This window comes from Phyllobates terribilis, unplaced genomic scaffold (genome assembly GCF_046119375.1).
Source record: "Phyllobates terribilis strain yellow unplaced genomic scaffold, ASM4611937v1 Scaffold_13__5_contigs__length_258822181, whole genome shotgun sequence".
Lineage (NCBI taxonomy): Eukaryota > Metazoa > Chordata > Amphibia > Anura > Dendrobatidae > Phyllobates > Phyllobates terribilis.
The window spans coordinates 60,444,720-60,471,935 of record NW_027362773.1 but is presented as its reverse complement, the minus strand read 5'-3'; the positions used below and the strand labels follow the sequence as shown (position 1 = coordinate 60,471,935).

At 45.3% G+C, this 27,216-nt stretch overlaps 2 protein-coding genes across 6 annotated transcripts in view; one reads left to right on the top strand and one right to left on the bottom strand.

Annotated features, from left to right (window-relative positions):
• ELP4 (elongator acetyltransferase complex subunit 4) overlaps positions 1–13,474 on the bottom strand; it is a 442,046-nt gene extending 428,572 nt beyond the window's left edge. For 2 of the 3 annotated variants that reach the window (XM_073658083.1, XM_073658084.1), the window contains exons 1-2: positions 13,245–13,474; positions 555–590 (exon numbers count right to left, since the gene is read on the bottom strand). In XM_073658083.1, coding sequence (XP_073514184.1) covers positions 555–590; positions 13,245–13,410 — 202 coding nt within the window. In that variant the 5' untranslated portion in view covers positions 13,411–13,474. The remainder of the gene's footprint in view (positions 1–554; positions 591–13,244) is intronic. The other variant, XM_073658082.1, reaches the window with a different exon arrangement.
• The window catches only part of IMMP1L (inner mitochondrial membrane peptidase subunit 1), an 84,596-nt gene continuing 70,729 nt past the window's right edge, over positions 13,350–27,216 (top strand). Inside the window, exons 1-2 of one of the 3 annotated variants that reach the window (XM_073658086.1) lie at positions 13,509–13,556; positions 17,595–17,704. The gene's annotated coding sequence lies outside the window, so the exon portion shown is untranslated. Of the gene's footprint in view, positions 13,557–17,594; positions 17,705–27,216 lie in introns of all 3 variants that reach the window. The other 2 variants (XM_073658085.1, XM_073658087.1) reach the window with 2 other exon arrangements.

Sequence of the window (27,216 nt, the reverse complement as noted above, 5' to 3'; positions counted from 1 at the left end):
CTGATATCGCACTACTAGTCTTTGCCTTAGGGCTCGCTCACATTAGTGTATAACTCAGACATGTGTTATCTGATGTTTTATCGGATACCACCCCGCTCAATGTTATTCTATGGGGCAGTGCAGATCAGTGATTTTTTTTCTCATGCAGATTTGGCATGAGAAAACAATCGCAGCACATTGCCAGTAGCTCCGCAATTTGGATCACGAGCACCCATACATGTCTATGGGTGCAAGTGAAACATCGGACTGCACTCGGATATCATCTAAGTGCACTCCAATGTACGCGCACAGAGATAATGGAGAAATTACGTTTTCCGTCTTCTCCGCACCTGCACTGCGATTTTGTTACACGAGAGAACTGGATCACAGTAAGTGGACACTCGGCTCACACTCTGATCAGAGTTTGAGCCGAGCGTCATTAGCATAATCGGCCGATTCTCTGACATGAGAGAATATATGCCAGTACTAATGTACATCAGTACTACATCATAGTCAGCAGCACCATAACACCATCATGCCCTCCCTGTTTAATGGCAACAAAAAGTGGCACTGACCTATGAGGAGTAGTGTTCCCACAGCAAGACCACCGCCTGTGGAAAAGAAGGAGACACAGCAATGTAAGACAGCTAAATAAAAACTTATCTTCATACTATGGAACAGGTTAGCATGTCATGATGCCGGATGTCAGGTCATAAGATTTCACCACAAATGGCCAGACAAGAGAAGTCCACCTGCCAGGGGATCCCCCTAATGTCTATAATGCTGTGACTAGTTAGTAATCTACACCTGGGGCTACAAAGTCTTAGACGTTCATGCAAGGCCCGGAGTCCTTACACCCATTTAATGAGACATTTGTGTTGTGCAGCAGTATTTTCCCATCCATATCACAGGTGCAACGGGCTCCCTGATAACCACCCGCAGCACTGACGTGGGGCAAGAGCCGAGAAGTAGCTTTCTCAAAATTGGTGTCCCTTTCTTTTGAAGAAGATTCTAGATTAGCTTGTATCCGTAGGAGATGTTCAGTTTTTTTACGTGACTGTTGAAGCAGTTTCCCTCTAAAATCCACACAAAAAAACCGGCTTCAAATATGTTTCATACTGATTTCAATAGGAAATCTACACTGCTGTTCATATAGCGAGTCTCTGTGAGGAGGTATGAAAACCTTACTGCAGAGGAAAAAAATAAGAAATGACTTGCTAAAAAACCCGCTCCAAACTTGACCTTGCCACGTCAAACGGCTGCAAAACATGGAAAAATGTTTAAAAAAATACATCAAAGCCAAACTAAAAAAAAATACTTCATTTCTTAAGAACCAGGCAAAAATCTGATATGCATTTCTCTTAAAAACTACATGGATCTTCTCCTCATAAAGTTCTTTGTAAGAAAAAAAAAAATTACCAAAAAAAAAACCTTAGCCACGTTCCCAGCTATTTTAAAGAGAATCTGTCATTAGGATCAACCCTCCTAAGTAGTCTATATGGACATGTAGGTCATAGGAAGCTAAATAACATGATACCTTAATATCTGCGATACGATATCTTACTCCAGAGAAATCCACATTTTTCTTATATGTAAATGAGCTGTTAAGATCAGAATACTGATCTCCCTCAGAATCCGCCTTCAGAGATTATTATAAATGAAAGGGGGAGATACCAGTGTGAGACAAGTAATGACTGACAGTTAGGGCTCATACTCATCTGCGAGAAAAACGGACGAGTGCAATCCGGTAAAAAAATCGGATTGCATTCGGACCAGGGTTAATCAATGAGTGATATATCATCTGCAATTTTTTTCTCAGCTGAAATAGGGATGAGAAAAAAAAAAAATTGCAGCATGCTGTGTATTGCCACGTTTCTTGGATGAGACTCGCCAATGCAAGTCAATGGGTGTGTGGAGAAAAAAATAAAAATAAATAAATAAATCGCACGGCACTTGCACCATGCGAGTTCTGTCTGTCCGATTTTTACGCACCTGTCTCTTTAAAAGCCGGCAACTCATCAGCCACATAGTGTTACAATAGAGCGGTACCTGACAATTTAGAATACAAAGAATAGATCTACACACATAGAATAGATAGATAGAAAGATGTCAGTCACATATGTAATTAGTACAGTGACTGATTTGGTTACTGTACTTGTCATTAATTGCTAAATTAGAGAATTTATTAAAAAAAATTGTCATGGGGTCCCCCTTAATTTTACACTCTGGCAGATGTTAAGCACACAGCTGGGGCGGATGCTTTTAGCCTGGGAAGGGGGTAATACCCATGGAGCTTCCCAGGCTATTAATATCAGCCCCCAGATGTTTACTTAGCCTTTACTGACTATTAAAATGGGGAACCCCAAAAAAATGGACATGGGGTCCCCCTATTTTAAACAGCTAGCAAAGGCTATGCAGACAGCTGGGGGCTGATATTAATAGCCTAGAAAGGGGCCATGTATATTGGCCCCCTCCGAGGCCAGAAACAGCAGTCCTCAGCCGCCCCAGAAATGGCGCATCCATAGGATGCGGCAATACTGGCACTTAGCCTCGCTCTGCCCACTGCCCTGTAAAGGTGGCAGTGGGGTTATAGGGCTGGGGTTGATGTCAGCTGACCTCAAGTCTAGGTTAGTAATGGGGAGGCATCTAAGACGGCCCCATTACTAACCACATAGTGGAAGTCAATTGTAAAATAAAAAGACTCCCACACCGTGAATAAAATACTTTATTTGAAATAAACACACAGACTCCTTTAATGTTCTAAATTAAACCATAATTACCATCACGCCTATTCCACCTGAATCCATTGTCACCTGTAATAAAAGTAAAATAATTAACCAACCTCACCCTCATCTTTCCGACGTGAAGAACAGAATCTATGTGTCCTGCTCCAGCTCTGCTACATCTAGATGGCAGGCTGCATAGTAGCTGGATGCGACCATCCAGCCTGCCATCCTGCAGAGACACGGAGGAACACAAGCATGCTTGCGCTTCTCAGTGTCTCACTGTGACGGCAACAAGATGAGCTGAGTTCATGTCAAATTAACTCAGGTCACCTCATTGACATCAGCGCGATAGTGGGAAAATTCTCACCGCACATGCGCCGACGTCATTTGCTGGCACGGCAAACGTGAGAATTCTCCCACGCTAGATGTAGCAGAGCTGGACCTGTTGCGGGACACATGAATTCTGTTCTTCACGTCGCAAAGGTGAGGATGAAGTTGGTTAATTATTTTACTTTTATTACAGGTGACAATGGATTCAGGTGGAATGGGCGTGATGGTTTAATTTAAAATATTAAAAGGAGTCTGTGTTTATTTCAAATAAAATATTTTATTCTGGGTGTGGGTGTCTTCATTTGACATTTGACTTACACTTAAGGGGTTAGTAATGGGGTCATCTTATAGACGCCTCTCCATTACTAACCTGGGCTTGATGTCAGCTGGCATTATAAGTTGACATCAACCACAACCCTATAACCCCACTGACACCGCTACAGGGCAGTGGGCAGAGCGAGGCTAAGTGCCAGAACTGGCGCATCCTAAGGTGTTGTGGTCGGATGAATCCAAGTTCAATCTGTTTGGTAGTGATAGCAAGCACTATATATACCACCCAATTGGAAAACCTAATGATGCAAGGTACCACACACCTAAAGTGAAACATGGTGGACGCAATGTCATGGTTTGGGGCTGCTTTTCTGCATCTGCCATTGGCCCTTTGTATAGAACTGATGGAAATATGAATGCTACCATGTACAATGATATACTGGAGAACGTAATGCTGCCACATGGTAAAACCACAGTAGGCAGGAAATGGAAATTCCAGCAAGACAATGATCCTAAGCACACATCCAATTTAGTCAAAGAAAAATATTCACCTGTTGCAATGGCCAAGCCAATCACCTGATTTACACCCTATAGAGCACCTTTGGGATGAGATATGGTGACGAGTTGGGGCCCGTACCCATAGCACTAAAGGTGAATTGTTTGCAGATTTGCAAATGGAATGGAGCAAGATCCCTCATGTCTTGAATACCCTAGTGGCTTCAATGCCCCGTCGGTGTGGTGCAGTAGTTAAAGCAAGAGATTATGCTACAAAATACTAAGTTATAGCATTGTAAGCAATGAATTACTCTCTATGTTATGATCCATAAATAACACATGCAAAAATTTTGGCAGTCAGTTTTCTTTAATTAAATGACCAGACCTATATTCAAAAGCATTTTCGTTCAAATTAAGGTCTTGCACGATGACAACTTCATGCACTTTAAATTCATCATCAGGAAAATGGCATCACAACAACCAGAGAGAAGTAATCACACTTTAAAAAAAAAAAAGCGAAACTTTTGGTCGCCACTGTATGTCTTACTACCACTCTATGCACTTCTATGGAAATGAGAACAAAAGCTGTAGTCAGTCCTACAGAAGTGGCCACACATGCTCTACTGCTCAATTTACATAGGGGACATTGATACCCCCCTTCTGAGGATTGCTGGAGGACTCTAAGATCAGGCCCCTGTAATTGTACATTTATCAGCTATACTGTGGACACCTCAGTAGCACCCAATATACAGTGGCTTGCAAAAGTATTCACCCCCTTGGCATTTTTCATGTTTTCCTACCTCACTACCTGGGATTTCACTGTTTTCTTTAAGGGTTTGCATCAGTTCATGTAAAGAACATGCCCAAAACTGTGAACATTTGGTTTTCTTTTTAATGTGAAGCAAACAACAAATAAGACAAAATAACTGAAAACTTCAGTGTGCATAACTATTCATCCCCTAAAGTCAGTACTTTGTAGAGCCTCCTTTTGTGGCAATTATAGCAGCAAGTCGCTTTGGATAAGTCCCTATGAACTTTCCACATCTTGCCACTGGGATTCCTCAAGGTAAAACTGCTCCAGTGCCTTCAAGTTAGATGGTTTCCTCTGGGGAACAGCAATCTTCAAGTCTGACCACAGATTTTCAATTGGATTAAGGTCTGGGCTTTGATTAGGCCACTCCAGAATATTTACACATTTCCCCTTAAACCACTCAAGTGTTGCTTTAGCAGTATGCTTTGGATCATTTTCTTGTTGATAGGTGAACCTCCGTCCCAGTCTCAAATCACTGATAAAACAGATTTTGCTCAAGAATATCCCTGCATTTCACACCATCAATCTTCCCTGTCCATGCAGCGGAAAAACATCCCCACAGCATGATGCTGCCACCACGATGTTTCACTGTGGGAATGATGTTTTTGGGGTGATCAGCTGTGTTGGTTTGGCGCCAGACATAGTGTTTACCTTGGTGGCCAAAAAGGTTAATTTTGGTCTCATCTGCACAGCAACTTCCTCCATACATTTGGGGAGTCTCCCACGTCTTTTGGCAAACTCAAAATGAGCCTTACAATGTTTGTGTGTAAGTAAAGCCTTTTCTCTATCCACTCTTCCATAAAAGGCCACCGCTATGGAGTGTACAGGTTTTTGTGGTCGTATAGACTGATCGATACTCCAGTCTCTGCTTGGGAACTCAGCAGCTTTTTCAGGGTCACCTTTGGTCTCTGTGCTGCCTCTCTGGTGGACGCCCCTCTCTTGGCAGGTTTGGTGTGATACCATGTTCTTTCCATTTGATGATAATGGATGTGATGGTGCTCTGGGGGATCATCAGAGATTGAGATATTTTTTTATAACCCAATCCTGACTTGTACTTCTCAACAGCTTTGTCCCTGACTTGTTTGGTTAGTGGTGCCTCTTGCTTAATGGTGCTGCAGCCTCTGTGGCCTTTCAGAAAAGTTTTATATACTGACAGACCGTGTGACACCAAGGCTGCATGCCCACGATTCGTTTTTTAAGCATTTCCGCAACGGCAAAAACGCTACAGAAACGCTTAAAAAATGCATGGTAGAAGGCCTGCCATGTTTCCCAGTGATAATCCACATGTGCTGTGCACATGCTGGGAAATTTCCGCTGCGGATTATCATTGCGGAAAAAAACACAGCACTACCAATTATTTTGCAGAAACGCTGCATTTTCGCTGCCATTGACTTTCATTGGAACGCATGGATTACGCATTATTGCATATGTAGATGCGCATTCCATGCGTTCCAATGTGCGGATGGTACCCGGGTGTGGAGGAGAGTAGACTCTCCTCCGGAGCCGGGTAAGATAGAAAACTGTAAAAAAAAAGAATAAAATAAAAAATAAATGTTATATATACAGTCTGGCAGCCCCCGATGTCCTTGTCTCTGCTTGCTGGCAGATCGTGATGGACTGGAGGACCTGCGCTGACGTCATAGTCATGTGACGGGTCACGCGACGCTGACGTCGGCAGGTCCTTCAGTGTACCGCGATCTGCCGGCAGCCAGGACGGAGCAAAACTCCGGGGGCCATCGGAAGGTAAGTATAGATTTATTTTTTAACCATTCTTTGGGGTCACACTATATAAATCCATGCCGGTTGCATGGATTTATATAGTGTGACCAAGTTGTCAAGCACTTTCCAAGTGATGCTAAAATCGCTTGAAAAGCGCTTGACAACCCGCATGCGGAAATGCATGTGAAGAACGCTTCACATCCGCTTGTCCCTGGCATGAAAAACGCATGTACTATCCGCATGTACAATCCGCATGCATTTTTTTCTGCCAGGGGAGATGCAGAAACGCTCAGGAAAAATCCAGAGCATTTCTGCATCGTGGGAACATAGCCTTAGATTACACAAAGGTGGACTTCCTTTCACCAAGCATGTGACTTATGAAGGGAATTACTTGCACCTGAAATTTGAAGGGGCTTTTGCTATAAAGGGCACATGCCAATTTTAGGTATTTGATCCCATAAATTTAATTTATGCCTAGATTTATCTCACTTCACCAACAGACTATTTAGTGCTGATGCATCACACACAAGTCGGATTACAAAATTAATTAAACACAGGTTGTAAGGTAGAACGCCAAGGGGGTGAATACTTTCACAAGCCACTGTTCATCAACAGATTAGTCAAAACGCTTCTGTTAGAAACTGAATTTATAACGCGGATTAGAGTAAAGACTTACATGTATAATTTGTCCCAGTGGCTTGAAACCCAGCAGTAACTATAAATCTACAACAGCCACCGGGTATAAAAGCTGCAGACTGTCACAGCACGCTGGGATTATAAAGGCCAATTGAGAGGGGTCGATATAATCAAGGAATAAGATTATGCAAGGCCTCTTTCACATGTCCGTGTTTCTAGTATGTGTGGTATTTTTTTCAGATACCACATGTGCTCATTATAATCTATGCTGCTGTGCACATGTCCATTTTTACGAAAGCACGGATGACAAGGGTCAATGTAAGTCTATGAGTCTGTGAAAAACAAGTAGAGTACACGGACGGCTCAGGGTGCCAACCATGTGCTGTAAGTGTGTAACATTGCAAAAGTATAGAAGCTTTGTAATGTAATTCTCTCTAACTTTGCCGTAAAAAAGCCGGCGGGGCGCACGGGAGACACGCCGGCGGGGCGCACGGGAGACACGCCGGCGGGGCGCACGGGAGACACGCCGGCGGGGCGCACGGGAGACACGCCGGCGGGACGGGATGTAAACAATCGAGCTGCAAAGTGCTGCTACATCCAATGCATAGAGGCCCCAGTACGATACTGCAGTACTCGGCAGTGGACGCTGTGCACTGAATGGAGTTTCGCTATACAGCTCTGTTCAAAGTATCTACATCCAGGGGCCTCTAAAGCAAACAACAGCTGATCAGTGTGCAGATGATCTGATATTGATAACTTCTCAAAATAATGTAACTGGACAGCACCTTTAAGGCTATGTGCCCACGATGCAGAAATGCTCAGGACAAGCGGAAGTGAAGCATTCTTCACATACATTTCCGCATGCGGGTTGACAAGCGCTTTCCAAGCGATTTTAGCATCACTTGGAAAGTGCCTGACAACTTGGCCACACTATATAAATCCATGCAACCGGCATGGATTTATATAGTGTGACCGTAAAAGAATGGTAAAAAATAAAAAAATAAATATATACTTACCCTCTGATGGTTCCCGGTGTCCTGCTTCACTCCGTTCTCCCTTGCCGGCAGCGGTACACTGAAGGACCTGCCGACTTCAGCGTCGCGTGACCTGTCACATGAATATGACGTCAGCGCGGATCCTTCAGTCCATCGCAAACTGCCGGCATGCGAGGAGGAGCGCTCCGGGGGAAGCCAGAAGATAAGTATATATTTATTTTTTATTTTATTCTTTTTTTTTTTCTTACAATTTTCTATGGTACCCAGGTCCGGAGGAGAGTCTCCCGTCCTCCACACCTGGGTACCATCCGCACATTAGAACGCATGGAATGCGCATCTACAGATGCAGTGATGCATAATCCAGGCGATCTAATGCAAGTCAATGGTGGCGAAAATGCAGCACTTCCGCAAAATAATTGGTAGTGCTGCGTTTTTTTCCGCAATGATAATCCGCAGCGGAAATCTCCGCAGCATGTGCACAGCACATGCGGATTATCATTGGGGAACATGGCAGGCCTTCTACCATGCATTTTTTAAGCGTTTCTGCAGCGTTTTTGCCGCTGCGGAAACGCTTAAAAAACGCATCGTGGGCACACAGCCTAAGAATCGTCGATATCAGCAGCACATCATCCAGTGTATATACAAGATGTACTCCTGATAAGGATATTTTATGCAGACAGAATGATCGCATTAACAATCATTCTGTACTTTTATAGACATATGCATTGTACTGTATATTCTGTGTGCTTTAGATCTATGTTAAGTATGTTCTATATACTACATTTTATAGATCCACAGTAATAGGGGCCGAACTAAATATACCCAGTATCATGCAAAAGTTTTAGGCAGGTGTGAAAAAAAATGCTGCACAGAAAGAAAACTTCAAAAATAGAAAAGTTAATAGTTTATTTTTTATAAATTATAACATGCGAAGTGAGTGAACAAAAAAGAGAAAACTAAATCAAATCAATACTTGGTGTAACTACCCTTTGTCTTTAAACTTGCACACAGATTTCAAAGGAACTCGGCATGGAGATTGTGCCAAACATCTTGGAGAAATAACCACAGATCTTCTGTGGCTGTCACTTGTGCAAATCTGTCTATCTCTTCATGTAATCCCTCACAGACTAGATGATGTGGAGATCAGGTAGCTGTGGAGGCCATATCTTCACTTCCAGGACTCCTTGTTCTTCTTTAGGCTGCAGATAGTTTTTAGTCACAATGGCCTTATTGTATTACATGATGGATTAGTATCTCCCTGTATTTCTCAGCATTAATAATTCTTCCATGAGGCCCATTTCTGACTAGAGTTGCCCAAACAGTAGATGGGTGTAGCTGGGTTTAACTGGTTATTGCCATTTTGAGCTTACTGCATTGCTGGACATCTTCTGATTTTGAAGGGAAGTAAACACTATGTGTTTCATCTACTGCACTAGATTTCTTGGCCGACCACTGCATCTTCGATCCGCAACTTTGCCCATTTCTTGAGGTTTCTTCAAAACAGATTGAAACTCCAGTCTGCTTTGAAATCTTTGTCTGGTAGAGACCATGCTGATGCAATCTTGTTGCTGCCCCTAGTCTTGCCAACCTCACCTTTGTAGCGGAGTTTGACTGTGTCTCACCCAGTTTTAAGCTTCTTACACAGCCGTTTCTGCATAATGATCATCATTCTCATATGCAGGTTATCACTTGTTTGGTATAACTGGTTTTTCATCTGACTATAATGCTATAAAATCTCGGTGTGTACCCGAGTCTAGAAGAATTAATGCTTTAATGCTGTTTTGATGACAAAGGGCGGTCACCAAATATTGATGTGATTTAGATTTCTCTTTTCTTCATTTACTTTGTATTTTGTTAATTGTTAAAAATAAAAAATAGAAGTGTTAATAGTTCCTGCATTCTTACATTGCAGCATTTTTTGTACACCGGTCTAACACTTTTGCCCAGCACTGTGTGTGGTGAGAATGTCCTGTGTAGAGCTGTGCCCTGTGTAGAGCCGTGCACTGTGTGTGGTGAGAATGTCCTGTGTAGAGCTGTGCCCTGTGTAGAGCCGTGCACTGTGTGTGGTGAGAATGTCCTGTGCGTTGTGAAAATGTCCTGTGTAGAGCTGTGCCCTGTGTGTGGTGAGAATGTCCTGTGTAGAGCTGTGCCCTGTGTAGAGCTGTGCACTGTGTGTGGTGAGAATGTCCTGTGTATAGCTGTGCACTGTGTGTGGTGGGAATGTCCTGTGTGGAGCTGTGCACTGTGTGTGGTGAGAATGTCCTGTGTGGAGCTGTGCCCTGTGTGTGGTGAGAATGTCCTGTGTGGAGCTGTGCCCTGTGTGTGGTGAGAATGTCCTGTGTGGAGCTGTGCCCTGTGTGTGGTGAGAATGTCCTGTGAAGAGCTGTGCCCTGTGTGTGGTGAGAATGTCCTGTGTGTAGCTGTGCACTGTCTGTGGTGAGAATGTCCTGTGTGTAGCTGTGCACTGTGTGTGGTGAGAATGTCCTGTGTGTAGCTGTGCACTGTGTGTGGTGAGAATGTCCTGTGTGTAGCTGTGCACTGTGTGTGGTGAGAATGTCCTGTGTGTAGCTGTGCACTGTGTGTGGTGAGAATGTCCTGTGTTTAGCTGTGCACTGTGTGTGGTGAGAATGTCCTGTGTATAGCTGTGCACTGTGTGTGGTGGGAATGTCCTGTGTGGAGCTGTGTACTGTGTGTGGTGAGAATGTCCTGTGTAGAGCTGTGTACTGTGTGGAGCTGTGCACTGTGTGTGGTGAGAATGTCCTGTGTAGAGCTGTGTACTGTGTGTAGCTGTGCACTGTGTGTGGTGAGAATGTCCTGTGTGTAGCTGTGCACTGTGTGTGGTGAGAATGTCCTGTGTATAGCTGTGCACTGTGTGTGGTGAGAATGTCCTGTGTATAGCTGTGCACTGTGTGTGGTGAGAATGTCCTGTGTATAGCTGTGCACTGTGTGTGGTGGGAATGTCCTGTGTGGAGCTGTGCACTGTGTGTGGTGGGAATGTCCTGTGTGGAGCTGTGTACTGTGTGTGGCGAGAATGTCCTGTGTAGAGCTGTGTACTGTGTGGAGCTGTGCCCTGTGTGTGGTGAGAATGTCCTGTGTAGAGCTGTGCCCTGTGTGTGGTGAGAATGTCCTGTGTGGAGCTGTGCCCTGTGTGTGGTGAGAATGTCCTGTGTACAGCTGTGCCCTGTGTGTGGTGAGAATGTCCTGTGTAGAGCTGTGCCCTGTGTGTGGTGAGAATGTCCTGTGTAGAGCTGTGCCCTGTGTGTGGTGAGAATGTCCTGTGTAGAGCTGTGCCCTGTGTGTGGTGAGAATGTCCTGTGTAGAGCTGTGCCCTGTGTGTGGTGAGAATGTCCTGTGTAGAGCTGTGCACTGTGTGTGGTGAGAATTTCCTGTGTGTAGCTGTGCACTGTCTGTGGTGAGAATGTCCTGTGTACAGCTGTGCCCTGTGTGTGGTGAGAATGTCCTGTGTACAGCTGTGCCCTGTGTGTGGTGAGAATGTCCTGTGTAGAGCTGTGCACTGTGTGTGGTGAGAATGTCCTGTGTGTAGCTGTGCACTGTCTGTGGTGAGAATGTCCTGTGTAGAGCTGTGCACTGTCTGTGGTGAGAATGTCCTGTGTGTAGCTGTGCACTGTCTGTGGTGAGAATGTCCTGTGTACAGCTGTGCACTGTGTGTGGTGAGAATGTCCTGTGTGGAGCTGTGTACTGTGTGTGGTGAGAATGTCCTGTGTAGAGCTGTGTACTGTGTGGAGCTGTGCACTGTGTGTGGTGAGAATGTCCTGTGTAGAGCTGTGCCCTGTGTGTGGTGAGAATGTCCTGTGTGGAGCTGTGTACTGTGTGTGGTGAGAATGTCCTGTGTGGAGCTGTGTACTGTGTGGAGCTGTGCACTGTGTGGAGCTGTGCACTGTGTGTGGTGAGAATGTCCTGTGTAGAGCTGTGTACTGTGTGTGGTGAGAATGTCCTGTGTAGAGCTGTGCACTGTGTGTGGTGAGAATGTCCTGTGTAGAGCTGTGCACTGTGTGTGGTGAGAATGTCCTGTGTAGAGCTGTGCACTGTGTGTGGTGAGAATGTCCTGTGTAGAGCTGTGCCCTGTGTAGAGCCGTGCACTGTGTGTGGTGAGAATGTCCTGTGTGTAGCTGTGTACTGTGTGTGGTGAGAATGTCCTGTGTAGAGCTCTGTACTGTGTGTGGTGAGAATGTCCTGTGTAGAGCTGTGCACTGTGTGTGGTGAGAATGTCCTGTGTAGAGCTGTGCACTGTGTGTGGTGAGAATGTCCTGTGTGTAGCTGTGCACTGTGTGTGGTGAGAATGTCCTGTGTGTAGCTGTGCACTGTGTGTGGTGAGAATGTCCTGTGTGTAGCTGTGTACTGTGTGTGGTGAGAATGTCCTGTGTGTAGCTGTGTACTGTGTGTGGTGAGAATGTCCTGTGTAGAGCTCTGTATTGTGTGTGGTGAGAATGTCCTGTGTGTAGCTGTGTACTGTGTGTGGTGAGAATGTCCTGTGTAGAGCTCTGTACTGTGTGTGGTGAGAATGTCCTGTGTAGAGCTGTGCACTGTGTGTGGTGAGAATGTCCTGTGTAGAGCTGTGCACTGTGTGTGGTGAGAATGTCCTGTGTGTAGCTGTGCACTGTGTGTGGTGAGAATGTCCTGTGTGTAGCTGTGTACTGTGTGTGGTGAGAATGTCCTGTGTAGAGCTCTGTATTGTGTGTGGTGAGAATGTCCTGTGTAGAGCTGTGTACTGTGTGTGGTGAGAATGTCCTGTGTAGAGCCGTGCACTGTGTGTGGTGAGAATGTCCTGTGTAGAGCCGTGCACTGTGTGTGGTGAGAATGTCCTGTGTGTAGCTGTGCACTGTGTGTGGTGAGAATGTCCTGTGTGTAGCTGTGCACTGTCTGTGGTGAGAATGTCCTGTGTAGAGCTGTGTACTGTGTGTGGTGAGAATGTCCTGTGTAGAGCCGTGCACTGTGTGTGGTGAGAATGTCCTGTGTAGAGCTGTGCACTGTGTGTGGTGAGAATGTCCTGTGTAGAGCTGTGCACTGTGTGTGGTGAGAATGTCCTGTGTAGAGCTGTGCACCGTGTGTGGTGAGAATGTCCTGTGTAGAGCTGTGCACTGTGTGTGGTGAGAATGTCCTGTGTAGAGCTGTGCCCTGTATGATGACCGGTGGCAGAGCTGCCTGTCGATACCCTACACCCTGCAGGCGCATGCGCTGTAGATATACAGTATACATATAGCGGGCGATGTTCAGACAGGGCGCCGCTGTCAGTTGTTAGGACGCTTAGTGTCCTCCACACACCTAGAACGTGATCCATGGCGGGGACGCCAGTGGAGACGAGGAGCTGCCCGTTGTGCACGGAGGGCCGCGTCCCCCTGATGGCCGGGAGCTTTCCCCGCACCTTCCTCCTGAAGCTCGTCTCAGCCAAGGCTGCAGCACTCACGCCGCGTCCACCGGGCGCTGCCATCTTGCTTCACCAGTCAACAACGCGCTGCATCATGGGAAAGCAGGACGTCACAGCAACCAATTAGATGAGTAGAGTCTAGGCAGAGAGCCAATCCGGAGCCTGCTTACTTAGAGGTGTGCCTCCTATATATCCTTGGGACTTGCCGGGTGAGTAGCCGATTCATATTAACACGTCGTGCAGTCATGTACGGGGCCCGTGGTGACTGTGCCGGGCTGACCGTGCCGCCGTTATGGCCTCCCGTACTGGCCAATTGCCTTGTTTTACAGGAGCCGTACACTCAAAGTCCTGTGTGTACGTGGTGCACAGTGCAGTGGGAGGCTGGTGGAAACTCTTGCCCTGGCCCTAGTTCTAGTCGTGGCCCTAGTTCTTGCTGTAGTTCTAGTCGTGGTCCTAGTTCTTGCCCTGGCCCTAGTTCTAGTCTTGGTCCTAGTTCTTGCTGTAGTTCTAGTCGTGGTCCTAGTTCTTGCTGTAGTTCTAGTCTTGGTCCTAGTTCTTGCCCTGGCCCTAGTTCTAGTCTTGGTCCTAGTTCTTGCTGTAGTTCTAGTCGTGGTCCTAGTTCTTGCTGTAGTTCTAGTCTTGGTCCTAGTTCTTGCCCTGGCCCTAGTTCTAGTCGTGGTCCTAGTTCTTGCTGTAGTTCTAGTCGTGGTCCTAGTTCTTGCTGTAGTTCTAGTCTTGGTCCTAGTTCTTGCCCTGGCCCTAGTTCTAGTCGTGGCCCTAGTTCTTGCCCTGGCCCTAGTTCTAGTCTTGGTCCTAGTTCTTGCCCTGGCCCTAGTTCTTGCCCTGGCCCTAGTTCTTGCCCTGGCCCTAGTTCTTGCCCTGGCCCTAGTTCTTGCCCTGGCCCTAGTTCTAGTCGTGGTCCTAGTTCTTGCTGTAGTTCTAGTCTTGGTCCTAGTTCTTGCCCTGGCCCTAGTTCTAGTCTTGGTCCTAGTTCTTGCCCTAGCCCTAGTTCTTGCCCTGGCCCTAGTTCTTGCCCTGGCCCTAGTTCTTGCCCTGGCCCTAGTTCTTGCCCTGGCCCTAGTTCTTGCCCTGGCCCTAGTTCTAGTCTTGGTCCTAGTTCTTGCCCTGGCCCTAGTTCTTGCCCTGGCCCTAGTTCTTGCCCTGGCCCTAGTTCTAGTCGTGGTCCTAGTTCTTGCTGTAGTTCTAGTCTTGGTCCTAGTTCTTGCCCTGGCCCTAGTTCTAGTCTTGGTCCTAGTTCTTGCCCTAGCCCTAGTTCTTGCCCTGGCCCTAGTTCTAGTCTTGGTCCTAGTTCTTGCCCTGGCCCTAGTTCTAGTTGTGGTCCTAGTTCTTGCCCTAGCCCTAGTTCTTGCCCTGGCCCTAGTTCTAGTCGTGGCCCTAGTTCTTGCCCTGGCCCTAGTTCTAGTCGTGGCCCTAGTTCTTGCCCTGGCCCTAGTTCTAGTCGTGGTCCTAGTTCTTGCCCTAGCCCTAGTTCTACTCGTGGCCCTAGTTCTAGTCGTGGTCCTAGTTCTTGCCCTAGCTCCGGTCATCTCCTTGGTCCTTATTATCGCCCTAGCCCTGGTTCCAGTCTTGATTTTAGTCCTGCCCCTACTTTTTGCTTTGGCCCTAGTTGTCGCCCAGGCCCTAGTTATCGCCCTATTTATCGCCCTGGCCCTATTTATCGCCCTGGCCCTAGTTCCAGTCTTGATTTTAGTCCTGGCCCTAGTTATCTCCCTGGCCCTAGTTATCTCCCTGGCCCTAGTTATCTCCCTGGCCCTAGTTATCGCCCTGGCCCTAGTTATCGCCCTGGCCCTAGTTATCGCCCTGGCCCTAGTTATCGCCCTGGCCCTAGTTATCGCCCTGGCCCTAGTTATCGCCCTGGCCCTAGTTATTGCCCTGGCCCTAGTTCCAGTCTTGATTTTAGTCCTGGCCCTAGTTATCTCACTGGCCCTAGTTATCGCCCTGGCCCTAGTTATCGCCCTGGCCCTAGTTATCGCCCTGGCCCTAGTTATTGCCCTGGCCCTAGTTCCAGTCTTGATTTTAGTCCTGGCCTTACTTCTTGCTTTGGCCGTAGTTATCGCCCAGGCCCTAGTTATCGCCAATAGTCTACTATTACCCATGGCATAAAAAATACCCAACTAATGATGTTTGCTGTTGTCTTTTTCCAAAAAAAAGCACATACTAGTTTATAAATATGAATGGAACATGTTTTTGTTGTGTAAATGTGCTATAATTTAAAATATTTGTAATTGTCATGTGTCTGGGTTCAAACCTTTTGAGCCTTTGCTTTGTGGTCGGCTTCTCAGTACACTGAGCAGATACACTTTTTGTCTGTGTTTAGTTTCTGTTATCCTTGTTTCAGTCTTTTTATCGTAACAGGTGTTTTCATTTACTCATCTGTCTGCCCTATCACCTTTCGGGTGCTGCTGTATTTATTTTCCCCCTGCTGGTATTTCCTGCTGGTGATAGTCTCATTTGGATGTTCAGCCAGACTGCTGTAATTTATGCCAGTCAGTGAAAGATCATCTAGGGTTTATCTGTCTGCTGTTTTTGGTCTTTACTCTGCACCTATCTTCTGTTTCTTTTTAGGAAGTAGGCAGCATATTCTCTAACAGTATGTATTTAATCTTTTATTTTGTATTTCATGATTTGTTTTACTCTCTGGGATCTCTTACTATTTCTGCACACTTTCCCTTCTGTAGGTAATTTGCGCTCTGTGCTGCCCTCCAGTTCTTTAGGAGGAACGTGAAGCGCTCAACTGCCTTTCAGGCAGCATAGGTCCAAGATAGCCCTAACCACAGACTAGATGATGGCAATCTCTGCTCACGCAGGACCACTAGGGACTGTGGGGTCAGGATCTCTAGTCTGTACAGGCACCAGCAGGGTCAGTTGCAGATTTTATTGTGCTACCTATTTTCTCGAGTGAGTTGCTACGCTACCATAACAGTAAATCACTTTAACCCCTTTCTGACATGTACTGTGTATGGCACATGTCGTGTCTCTCCTTTCAGGGGGGGCTCCGGCGATGAGCCTGCACCTTTCCAGGGAGATGACAGCTTCTCTGATTAGCTGTCATGTGCCCCTAACAGCCGTGGGTGGAATCATGATCCACCCGCGACTGTTAACATGTTAAATGCCGCTGCCAATCTCTGACAGCAGCATGTAACTTGGTCGCGGCAGAAGGACGTCACTAGTCCCTCCCGTCGTCGCCCATGTCACATGACCGTGGTACGCCGATGGATTGGCATGATCTTGCAGTTGTCATTGCCAAGAGGATTTGAACGCCGCCCAGCAGTCAGCGGTCATAGCAAGTGAGCATTTCTGCTACACACAGGTGATCTGATCATCGCAGTTTCTAGTTTCCCATGGAGACTATTTAAGCAAGTGTAAAGTGAAAAAACAAATGTTTTCAAAACTATTAAAAAAATATAAAATTTCATATCACCCCCTTTCGTCCCATTCAAAATAAAATAATAAAAAAATAAAATATACACATATTTGGTATCGCTGTGTTGAGAATCGCCCGATCTATCCATATATAAAAATAATTAATCCGATTGGTAAGCGGCATAACGAGAAAAAATCAAAACGCCGCAAGATTGCAATAACATTCAGTAACGGGCGATCAAAATATCGTATCTGCCCCAAAATGGTCTCACTAAAAACGTCCGCTCGGTGCACAAAAGATAAGCCCTCGCCTGGCCCCAGATCATGAAAAATGGAGACGCTACAGGTCTCTGAAATTGGCGACTTTTTTTTTTTTTTTTTTAAACAAACTTTGACTTTTTTTTTCACCACTTAAATAAAAAAAAGAACCTTTACATGTTTGGTGTCTACAAACCCATAATGACCTGGAGAATAATGATGGCAGGTCAGTTTTATCATTCAGTGAATGTAGTAAAAAAAAAAAAAACATCTGCGGAATTGCACTTTTTTTTGCAATTTTACTGCACTTGGAATTAATTTTCCAGTACACGATACGGTAAAACCAAAAGTGTCATTCAAAAGTACAACTTGCCCATCAAAAAATAAGCCCTTACATGGTCATATTGAAAATAAAAAAGTTAAGAAGAGGAGCAAAAAACGAAAGTGCAAAAACAGAAAATGGCCCAGGGGTAAAGGGGTTAATAACCTATGTTCACACTACGTTGTTTTAAGGTCTCCATTTTATATATTAAATAGAGGTTGTGACAGATGTGAACAGTGGCCAATGACTTCCATGCTAAAAGAACAAATATATTTTACTGTAGGATGGAAAAGTGCAGTCTACACTAAAGTCCTGTATTTAGGAACGCAGCAGCATTGAGAAAAGGAAAAATAATCGCTGATTCCCAAAGGCCCAACTATCAGCTGTTCGCATGTAAGTAAGGACATGCCCCCTTTTTGTGGTGGGGGGTTGTTGTTTAGTTTTATAAAAATTAGGTTTTCCAATACTCTTGGGTTGCGCTCGTCTGCTGTGATACTACATGTGGAGGAAAGCCATGCCCTCCTTAACCCCTTTACCCCCGAGGGTGGTTTGCACATTAATGACCGGGCCAATTTTTACAATTCTGACCACTGTCACTTTATGAGGTAATTACTCTGGAACACTTCAACGATCCCCCTGATTCTGAGATTGTTTTTTGTGACATATTGTACTTCATGACTGTGGTAAAATTTCTTCAATATCACTTGCGGTTTATTTGTGAAAAAAAACGGAAATTTTGGCAAAATTTTGCAATTTTCAAACTTTGAATATTTATGCCCTTAAATGAGAGAGATATGTCACACAAAATAGTTAATAAATAACATTTCCCACATGTCTACTTTACATCAGCACAATTTTGGTACCAAATTTTTATTTTTTTTTTTTAGAGAGCTATAAGGGTTAAAAATTGACCAACAATTTCTCATTTTTACAACAAAATTTACAAAACCATTTATTTAGGGACCATATCACATTTGAAGTGACTTTGAGGGGCCTTTATGACAGAAAATACCCAAAAGTGACACCATTCTAAAAACTGCACCCCCTCAAGGTTCTCAAAACCACTTTCAAGAAGTTTATTAACCCTTCAGGTACTTCACAGGAATTTTTGGAACGTGGAAGAAAAAAATAAACATTTATTTTTTTTTACAAAAATGTTACTTTAGACCACAATTTTTTTATTTTCTCAATGGTATCATTAAAAAATGAACCCCAAAATTTGTTGTGCAATTCCTCCTGAGCGCGCTGATACCCCATATGTGGGGGAAATCCACTGTTTGGGCACGCGGCAGGGTTCGGAAGGGAAGGTGCGCCATTTGACTTTTTGAATGTAAAATTTGCTTGAATAATTAGCGGACGCCATGTCGCGTTTGGAGAGCCCCTGATGTGCCTAAACAGTGGAAACCCCCCACAAGTGACCCCATTTTGAAAACTACACCCCTCAAGGATTTTATCAAGGGGTATAGTGAACATTTTGAACCCAGAGGTACGACACAAAATTTGATAACATTAGATCATCATATTGAATATTTTGTTATTAGTCTTGAGCGCAAGTGCTCACTACTTGAGTTTGCATCGGGTACTCAGGTATGCACCATGTATCACAGGTGCTCGAGTGACATGCTCGAGTCCCCGCCCGCATGTTTCACGGTTATTAGACGCCCAAAAAAACATGAGGGGATCGCGCATGCATGGTAGGCAATTACCGCGTGGTTTTTTGGGCTGTATAACAGCTGCAAAACATTTGGGCCGGAGACTCGAGCACCTGATACAAACTCAAGTAGCGAGCACTTGCACTCAACACTAGTCACCGTATTGTCATAATTTTTTTTCTTTACTTCTGAAAAAATCCCAACCCCAACACAAGCCTACCCCCAACCCTAATACAGCCCTAACCCTAGCACAACACCAACCCTAGAGTTTAGTTTTTACGCCGTTCCTCGTGCGGTATAAGTGATTAGACGACTTTATTCTTCGGGTCAGTGCGATTACAGAATCATATCAGGTTTTTATGATTGGCAGCTGTCACACACTAAAAAAAAACATTTTTTCAAAGACTAGTTTTTGCATCGCCATATTTTGAGAGCTATCATTTTTCCATATTTTGTCTGACAGAGTCATGTGACGGCTTGTTTTTTGCGGGACAAGTTGACTTTTTTTATTGGTGCCATTTTCGGGCACGTGACATTTTTTGATCGCTTTCTATTCCGATTTTTGTGAGGCAGAATAAACAAAAACCAACAGTTCAGGAATTTTTTTTAGGGGGTTATTTTATGCCATTCTACATGTGGTAAAATTGATAAGGCAGCTTTATTCTTCGGGTCAGTACGTTTACAACGGTAGCACATTTATATTGTTTTTTTATGTTTTGGCGCTTTTACACAATAAAAGCTATTTTATAGAAAAAAGAATTGTTTTTGCATCGCTTTATTCTGAGAACTATAACTTTTTTATTTTTCGGTTGTTGGAGCTGTATGGCGGTGACTCGCCCAGGGGGAATGGGGAAGACTCGGTACCCGGTCCTTTGCCTGGCCTTGGGGATGTCGCGGTGGTCGGCTCCCGGGCCCGTACCCTGGGGTCAGCTTTTAAAAGGGGATTATTTGTTAACTCTATGAAAGTTCGTGACGCCACCTGTGGTTTCTGGTGAGAATCACCAGCGCTGCGGCAGTCCACTGAGGCCTGTGATAAGGCAGCTCGATGGTATAGCTCCCCACAGGTGGAGCTAGGCCTCAGGGCAGCGTACGGAGAGGGGGATGCAGGACAGGCGAGACCCAGCCGGGTCAGAACAAAAGCGGGGACGGACACGGTAGTCACTTCAGTACCTTTTACTGGTGGTGGTTCAGGCACATCCGGAGCACTGTAGGGTGAAGGGTGCATATAAGGATCCTCCCCAATGAGCGGGTGTAGGGCCTCCTGTTTCTTGCCTCTGCGTAGTAAGTTTATGACCTGCCTAAAGCTAGGCCTAACTTTATCTCTGTCCTGCACCGGCTGACGTTGTGGTAGGGCCTTCTCTTGGAGTGCACGCTCCCTGTTTACGGGGCCTATGTGTCTCCTGGCTCTGTTACGTATCAGCTCTCTGGTGAACCTGGGACCTGTAGTTCTCCAGGGATTCCGATTATGCCTTACTGGGTCATAGAGATCCCGGTAAGCTCGGACCCAGTGTCCGGTATATGTTTCGGGGTGAGCTGGGTAAGCTCCTCTGCCCCCACTGCTACTCACTTTCCACTCGCCTTCGACAACGCTCGGGCCCTCACTAGGCTACTCAAACTAACGGCAGCGCTTCACCGATCTTATGGCGCCGGCACACCTTGAGCTCTAACTGAGCTACGACTGAGTTCTCTAAACTAGACTGAGCTCCACTGCAGAAAGACCTCTTTCAGGCTTCTCTACTGCAGGAACTCTTCAGAGGAACTGCTCACTGCCTAGCTCGACCTTCCCTATTTATATCCCTAACGGGCTCCCTCTGCTGGTCTGAGGTGGAAGGTGGAGATGTGTGAATGTTTATGGGGGCCTCTTGTGGAGGATTCCATTAATACACCCTTCTAGGATCTGTGGCTCCAAGCACAGCTGGGCGCCACAGCGGCTTGTTTTTTGCGGGACTAGATGACGTTTTCAGCGGTATAATTTTTATTTACATTCGTCTTTTTGATCGCGTTTTATTCCATTTTTTTTGACGGTATGATGATAAAGCATTGTTTTGTGTTTCGTTTTTTTATGTGTTCATTAAAGGGGTTAACTAGTGGGACAGTTTTATAGGTCAAGTCGTTCTGGACGCGGCGATACCAAATATGTGTACTTTTATTGGTTTATGATAATGCCCCGTCTCATGCTGCACATAACACATCTGCATCTCTGGCTGCTATGGGCATAAAAGGGGACAAACTTATGGTGTGACCCCCATGCTCCCCTGACTTCAACCCCATTGAGAACCTTTGGAGCATCATCAAAAGGAGTGTCTATGATGGCGGGAGGCAGTTCCCATCTAAGCAACAGCTCTGGGAGGGTATTCTGTCCTCATGCAAAACAATTGAAGCAGAAACCATCCAAAACCTGACAAATTCAATGGACGAGAGAGTTCAGAAGCTCCTTTCGAACCAGGGGTCCTATGTGAAAATGTAACATCACCTAGAATAAAGTTTTGAGTTGAAAACTGTTTGATTTCAGTTTGTAATAACCTGCTAATGCTTATAATTTCAAAAATGACCATTTTTTTTGTTCTTTATTAAAATGAAAAGGTTGAAAACTCTGCTGTGCATAATAATTTGGAACATGCATTTTGAGTGCAGTTTGAGTTTCTTATTTTTTAAAAAATATACTGTTATCATAGGCAGTTTGTACAAAAACCTTTCAATTGTACTCTAATAGTTATTTGACTGGAAAATTACAATGACTGCAATTCATATAGGTAATTTGGGAAAATCTGAGAAAATATTATTTGCATAATAATTTGGAACACAGTGTAGATTCACATTTCTATCACCTGTGTGCCCATATTAGCGCTCTGAAAAGTCCCAGGGGGTGAGAGATTCCCTTTAAGGGAGGAATGTATTACCTCAGTGTTAACCTAATGCGCTCATTTGTGGCAGCTGCACCATGGTACCCCAGCCTCTTACAGAATGTGGTGTAATTGGGGCATCTTCAGTCACAGTGTAGAGTGGCTGTAAGGAGCGCCTCATGCTCTGGAGCGCCTCATGCTCTGGAGCGCCTTATTCTCTGGAGCACTCATCGCATCTGTTTTATTACACTGTATATGTACATGTGTATATATTCCTTAGATCAGGAATAGAACAGTCATTTATAGGACATTTAATAACTTTCCCAAATTCTTATGGAAACATTTACAGCACATCCTGCATTGTACTTCTGTACCAGTTTATTGTATATTGTCGGTGTCAGTCCATTTTATACCGACTCTACCAAAACGGACACTGACCTGTAGCAGTGTGCAACAGAAGAGTGGTCCAAAATTCCAGTTGACAGGTGTAAGAAGCTTGTGGATGGTTATAGGAAGTGATTGATTGCAGTTATTTATTCCAAAGGGTGTGCAACCAAATATTAAGGTGAGGATGCCAACAATTTTGTCCGGCCCATTTTTTTTTTTTTTTGTGTGAAATTATGTCCAATTTTCCCTTTTTTCTCTATGTTTTTGTGTTACACGGAAAGGAAACAAATTTGTGTAATTACAATAATTTTCTGGGAGAAATACTTCACTCTCTGGAACAATTTCAAGGGTGCCAACACTTTCAGCCATGGCTGTATATTTTTTTCCCTTCCAGTTTAGCTAACATGGGGATTAATTTAGCGCCAACGTTCGTCTGCCATGAAATCTCCCGGCTGTTTTCTTTAACAAGTATTATCTCTGTTATCATTTACGTCGTCCATTTTCTTTCTTGGATCCTGGGTGTCCTTTGTAAACACGGTTAGAAAACTGCGTTGTCATCAATCACATTCACTTTCCTAATCTTCTTACTGGCGTCTGCCATTATACTGTGCGAAAGCCTCTTCCCTCATCAATTCTGGAATGTGGTGGCATTGGCTTGTGCCAATTAACCCTTTTTTAGGACGAAGGATCTGTCATCTGCAATGCTTACCATTGTCATTAAATGGGTTCATGTTTTATGGTCACCAAATCAGATTAGTGGTGGAGTCACCGGACCAGGTAGTGCTCACAGTCACGTGATTTTCTTAGTGCCCTGCTGTGTTCATGCTGCTTACTGAAGACAAAGTATTTGGGCCTGGGGACACTTGTAAGCTCCGAACAGCGTGAACTTGGAATTATGATTACGAAGAAGATGACTTCATTTTCCTTTCTGTTGAGCAGAGTAGGATGAGAATTCAGATCTCCTACCGTGTTTCCCCGAAAGTAAGGCCCTGTCTTACATTAATTTTACCCCCAAAAGTCCCACCCTGCCTTACTTTCGGGGGAGGCCTTACATTGGGAAAAAAAACAGGCTGAACAGTATGCAGCCTCCCCATACAGTGGTTCTGCCCCCCACTCTGCCACCACACACACACACACACACACACACAGCCCCATACGGCACCCATACACATACCGTACACATATCGTATACACACACACACACAGCCCCATACGGCACCCATACACATACCGTACACATATCGTATACACACACACACACAGCCCCATACGGCACCCATACACATACCGTACACATATCGTATACACACACACACACACAGCCCCATACGGCACCCATACACATACCGTACACATATCGTATACACACACACACACAGCCCCATACGGCACCCATACACATACCGTACACATATCGTATACACACACACACACAGCCCCATACGGCACCCATACACATACCGTACACATATCGTATACACACACACACACACACACACACACAGAGAGAGTTTCGGAACTTACCGTTACTTTCCTTCTGTTTCGATCTCCTCTGCGGTGCCGGGCTGACGATTCGGATGCCGGGGAAGCTGGACCAATCGGAGCGAGCCTGCAGGCGGTGACGTCGCAGCTGATTCGGCCAATCAGCTGCGAGCCGGCTGACTGGCCAATCACACTCGAGCTGATGGCCAGCAGGGACTAGGGAGCCTGTGACGAACAGGCTGATCGGCCAATCAGCTGCGAGCCGGCTAGGGAGCCTGTGACGAACAGGCTGATCGGCCAATCAGCTGCGAGCCGGCTAGGGAGCCTGTGACGAACAGGCTGATCGGCCAATCAGCTGCGAGCCGGCTAGGGAGCCTGTGACGAACAGGCTGATCGGCCAATCAGCTGCGAGCCGGCTAGGGAGCCTGTGACGAACAGGCTGATCGGCCAATCAGCTGCGAGCCGGCTAGGGAGCCTGTGACGAATCAGCCTTACATTCCCCGGCCCCCCCCCGCTACCCTGCCTTACAATCGGGGGGTGCCCTACATTGGCGGACCCCCCCGAAACCCCCCACCCTGCCTTACTTTCGGGGGGGTCTTACTTTCGGGGAAACACGGTACCAGCAGATCTGGTATTCCTAATCCTACAATGGCAGAATGAGCCATTTTACTTATGTGACCTATGGTGGCCTTCATTGGCTTGTGGGGTGGGGAGAGGAGTAAGGGCATTGTCTGTGGCCGAAATCTGTTTTGATTTTGTACCCAATGATTTCAGTTGACTTTATACATTGATAGTACATGTAGAGAAACGGTGAATACATGACAGGAAAGATTAGAACCTCCACAATTGGGGTCCTCTGATCCCTGTCCTATCTGGAGGGGCTGCTACGTGCAGGCAGAGAATGAATGGCCCGGTGCCTGTGGCTCCACTTATATGGGAGATATGGAAACAGCCAGCTTGGAGGGCGGCTCTACAGGCCGGATGAGGATTGTAGGGACTTTCATTCTGGAGATGCTTGTACTCCTGCATTTAATAGATATATATGTGAAAGTATTTGGCCCCCTTGAACTTTTCTACCTTTTGCCACATTTCTGGCTTCAAACATCTAATATATAATTGCCAATCGGCTCTGTCACAGCTTGACGCAGTTTGAGGCACCTGTATACTCTCTGAGGTATACAGCACTTTCTGTAGAGATGACTGTAGTATTTAACGGCTATTTCTACGGCACCTGTATACTCTCTGAGGTACACAGTACTTTCTGGAGAGAGGAATCTACTATTCAGTGGCTATTTCTATGGCACCTGTATACTCTCTGATGTACACAGTACTTTCTGGAGAAAGGACTGTAGTATTCAGTGGCTATTTCTACGACACCTATATACCTGTATACTCTCTGAGGTACACAGTACTTTCTGGAGAGAGGACGGTAGTATTCAGTGGCTATTTCTATGGCACCTGTATACTCTCTGAGGTACACAGTACTTTCTGGAGAGAGGACTTTACTATTCAGCGGCTATTTCTATGGCACCTGTATACCTGTATACTCTCTAAGGAACACAGCAGGGCTGTGGAGTCGTTAACCAAATCTGCAACTCCGACTCCTCAATTTCCCTTACACCAACTCCACGACTCCGACTCCCACATATATTGCTTATATTTAAGTGAAAAAATTATTGTAGTACAATGTGAACATCATACATTTAATCATTTTTATGATACAATAATCAAAATATTTAGATAGAATATAATGATGGATAGATAGATGGAGGGATGGATGGAGGGATAGAGTGTGATAGACAGATGACAGCTACAGACAGCAAATAGTACATTGCACATATCGCACATATAGTTCACACACATTGTACAGAGAGCACATAATAATCACCTACAATATTAGCATTAGTTACCTTCCTGTGACAGAGATGAGAAGTAGTACTTTCACTTTCTCCAGCTTGGGGCCCAGGAATCGGATCCTGTGCAGGGCAGGCACCCCTCCCCCTCCTCTCTCTGGTGAAGACGGCAGAAGACAGGACAGAGGAGGGGAGATTGTCCCCTGCAGTCTGGAGCCAGTGCAGGATGGGAGCACTGCAGCATACAAGTGAGTTTTTGAGTTTTGATAGGTGCGTGCCCCGGCTTCTAGGGGGGGGGGCTGCTGCCCCTCGCTGGCTGCGGCCATGATTCACACACAGCGTTTTTTGCGGATCGGTTTTTTGCAGTAAAATGCGGTGTGTCTGGGCATCCCAGCAAAGTCAATGGGTTTCAAGATATGACATTCAGACACATCTTTTTGTGAGGATCCGTTTTTGGGCTCAAAAAATGGATCCTCACAAAGAATGAGCATGTCAGTTTGTGCGGCGTTTTTCTAATCTGCTTTTGCTATTGAAAACATTATCTATGAGCTCAAAAACCTTTCAGGTGATGCGGTTTTTTAAAAAGCTGATCTGCTTTTGCAGCTGAAAAACGTATCCTCAAAAAACTCAGCAAAAACGCTGTGTGTGAATGTAGCCTTAGATCAGGAATAGAACAGCCATTTATAGGACATTTCATAACTTTCCCAAATTCCTATGAAAAAATATTCCCCACAAACTGCATTGATCTACTGCACCCAATTTATTATATATTTTAGGAGTCGGAGTCGGTCCATTTTATACCGACTCCGACTCCACCAAAATGAACTCCGACTCCACAGCCCTGGTACACAGTACTTTCTGGAGAGAGGACTCTACTATTCAGTGGCTATTTCTATGGCACCTGTGTACCTGTATACTCTCTGAGGTACACAGTACTTTCTGGAGAGAGGACTCTACTATTCAGCGGCTATTTCTACAGCACCTGTATACTCTCTGAGGTACACAGTACTTTCTGGAGAGAGGACTGTAGTATTCAGTGGCTATTTCTACGGCACCTGTATACTCTCTGAGGTACACAGTACTTTCTGGAGAGAGGACTCTACTATTCAGCGGCTATTTCTACGGCACCTGTATACCTGTATACTCTCTGAGGTACACAGTACTTTCTGGAGAGAGGACTGTAGTATTCAGTGGCTATTTCTACGGCACCTGTATACTCTCTGAGGTACACAGTACTTTCTGGAGAGAGGACTCTACTATTCAGCGGCTATTTCTATGGCACCTGTATATCTGTATACTCTCTGACGTACACAGTACTTTCTGGAGAGAGGACTGTAGTATTCAGAGGCTATTTCTACGGCACCTGTATACTCTCTGACGTACACAGTACTTTCTGGAGAGAGGACTCTACTATTCAGCGGCTATTTCTATGGCACCTGTATACCTGTATACTTTCTGAGGTACACAGTACTTTCTGGAGAGAGGACTCTACTATTCAGCGGCTATTTCTACGGCACCAGTATACCTGTATACTCTCTGACGTACATAGTACTTTCTGGAGAGAGGACTCTACTATTCAGCGGCTATTTCTATGGCACCTGTATACCTGTATACTCTCTGAAGTACACAGTACTTTCTGGAGAGAGGACTCTACTATTCAGCGGCTATTTCTACGTCACCTGTATACC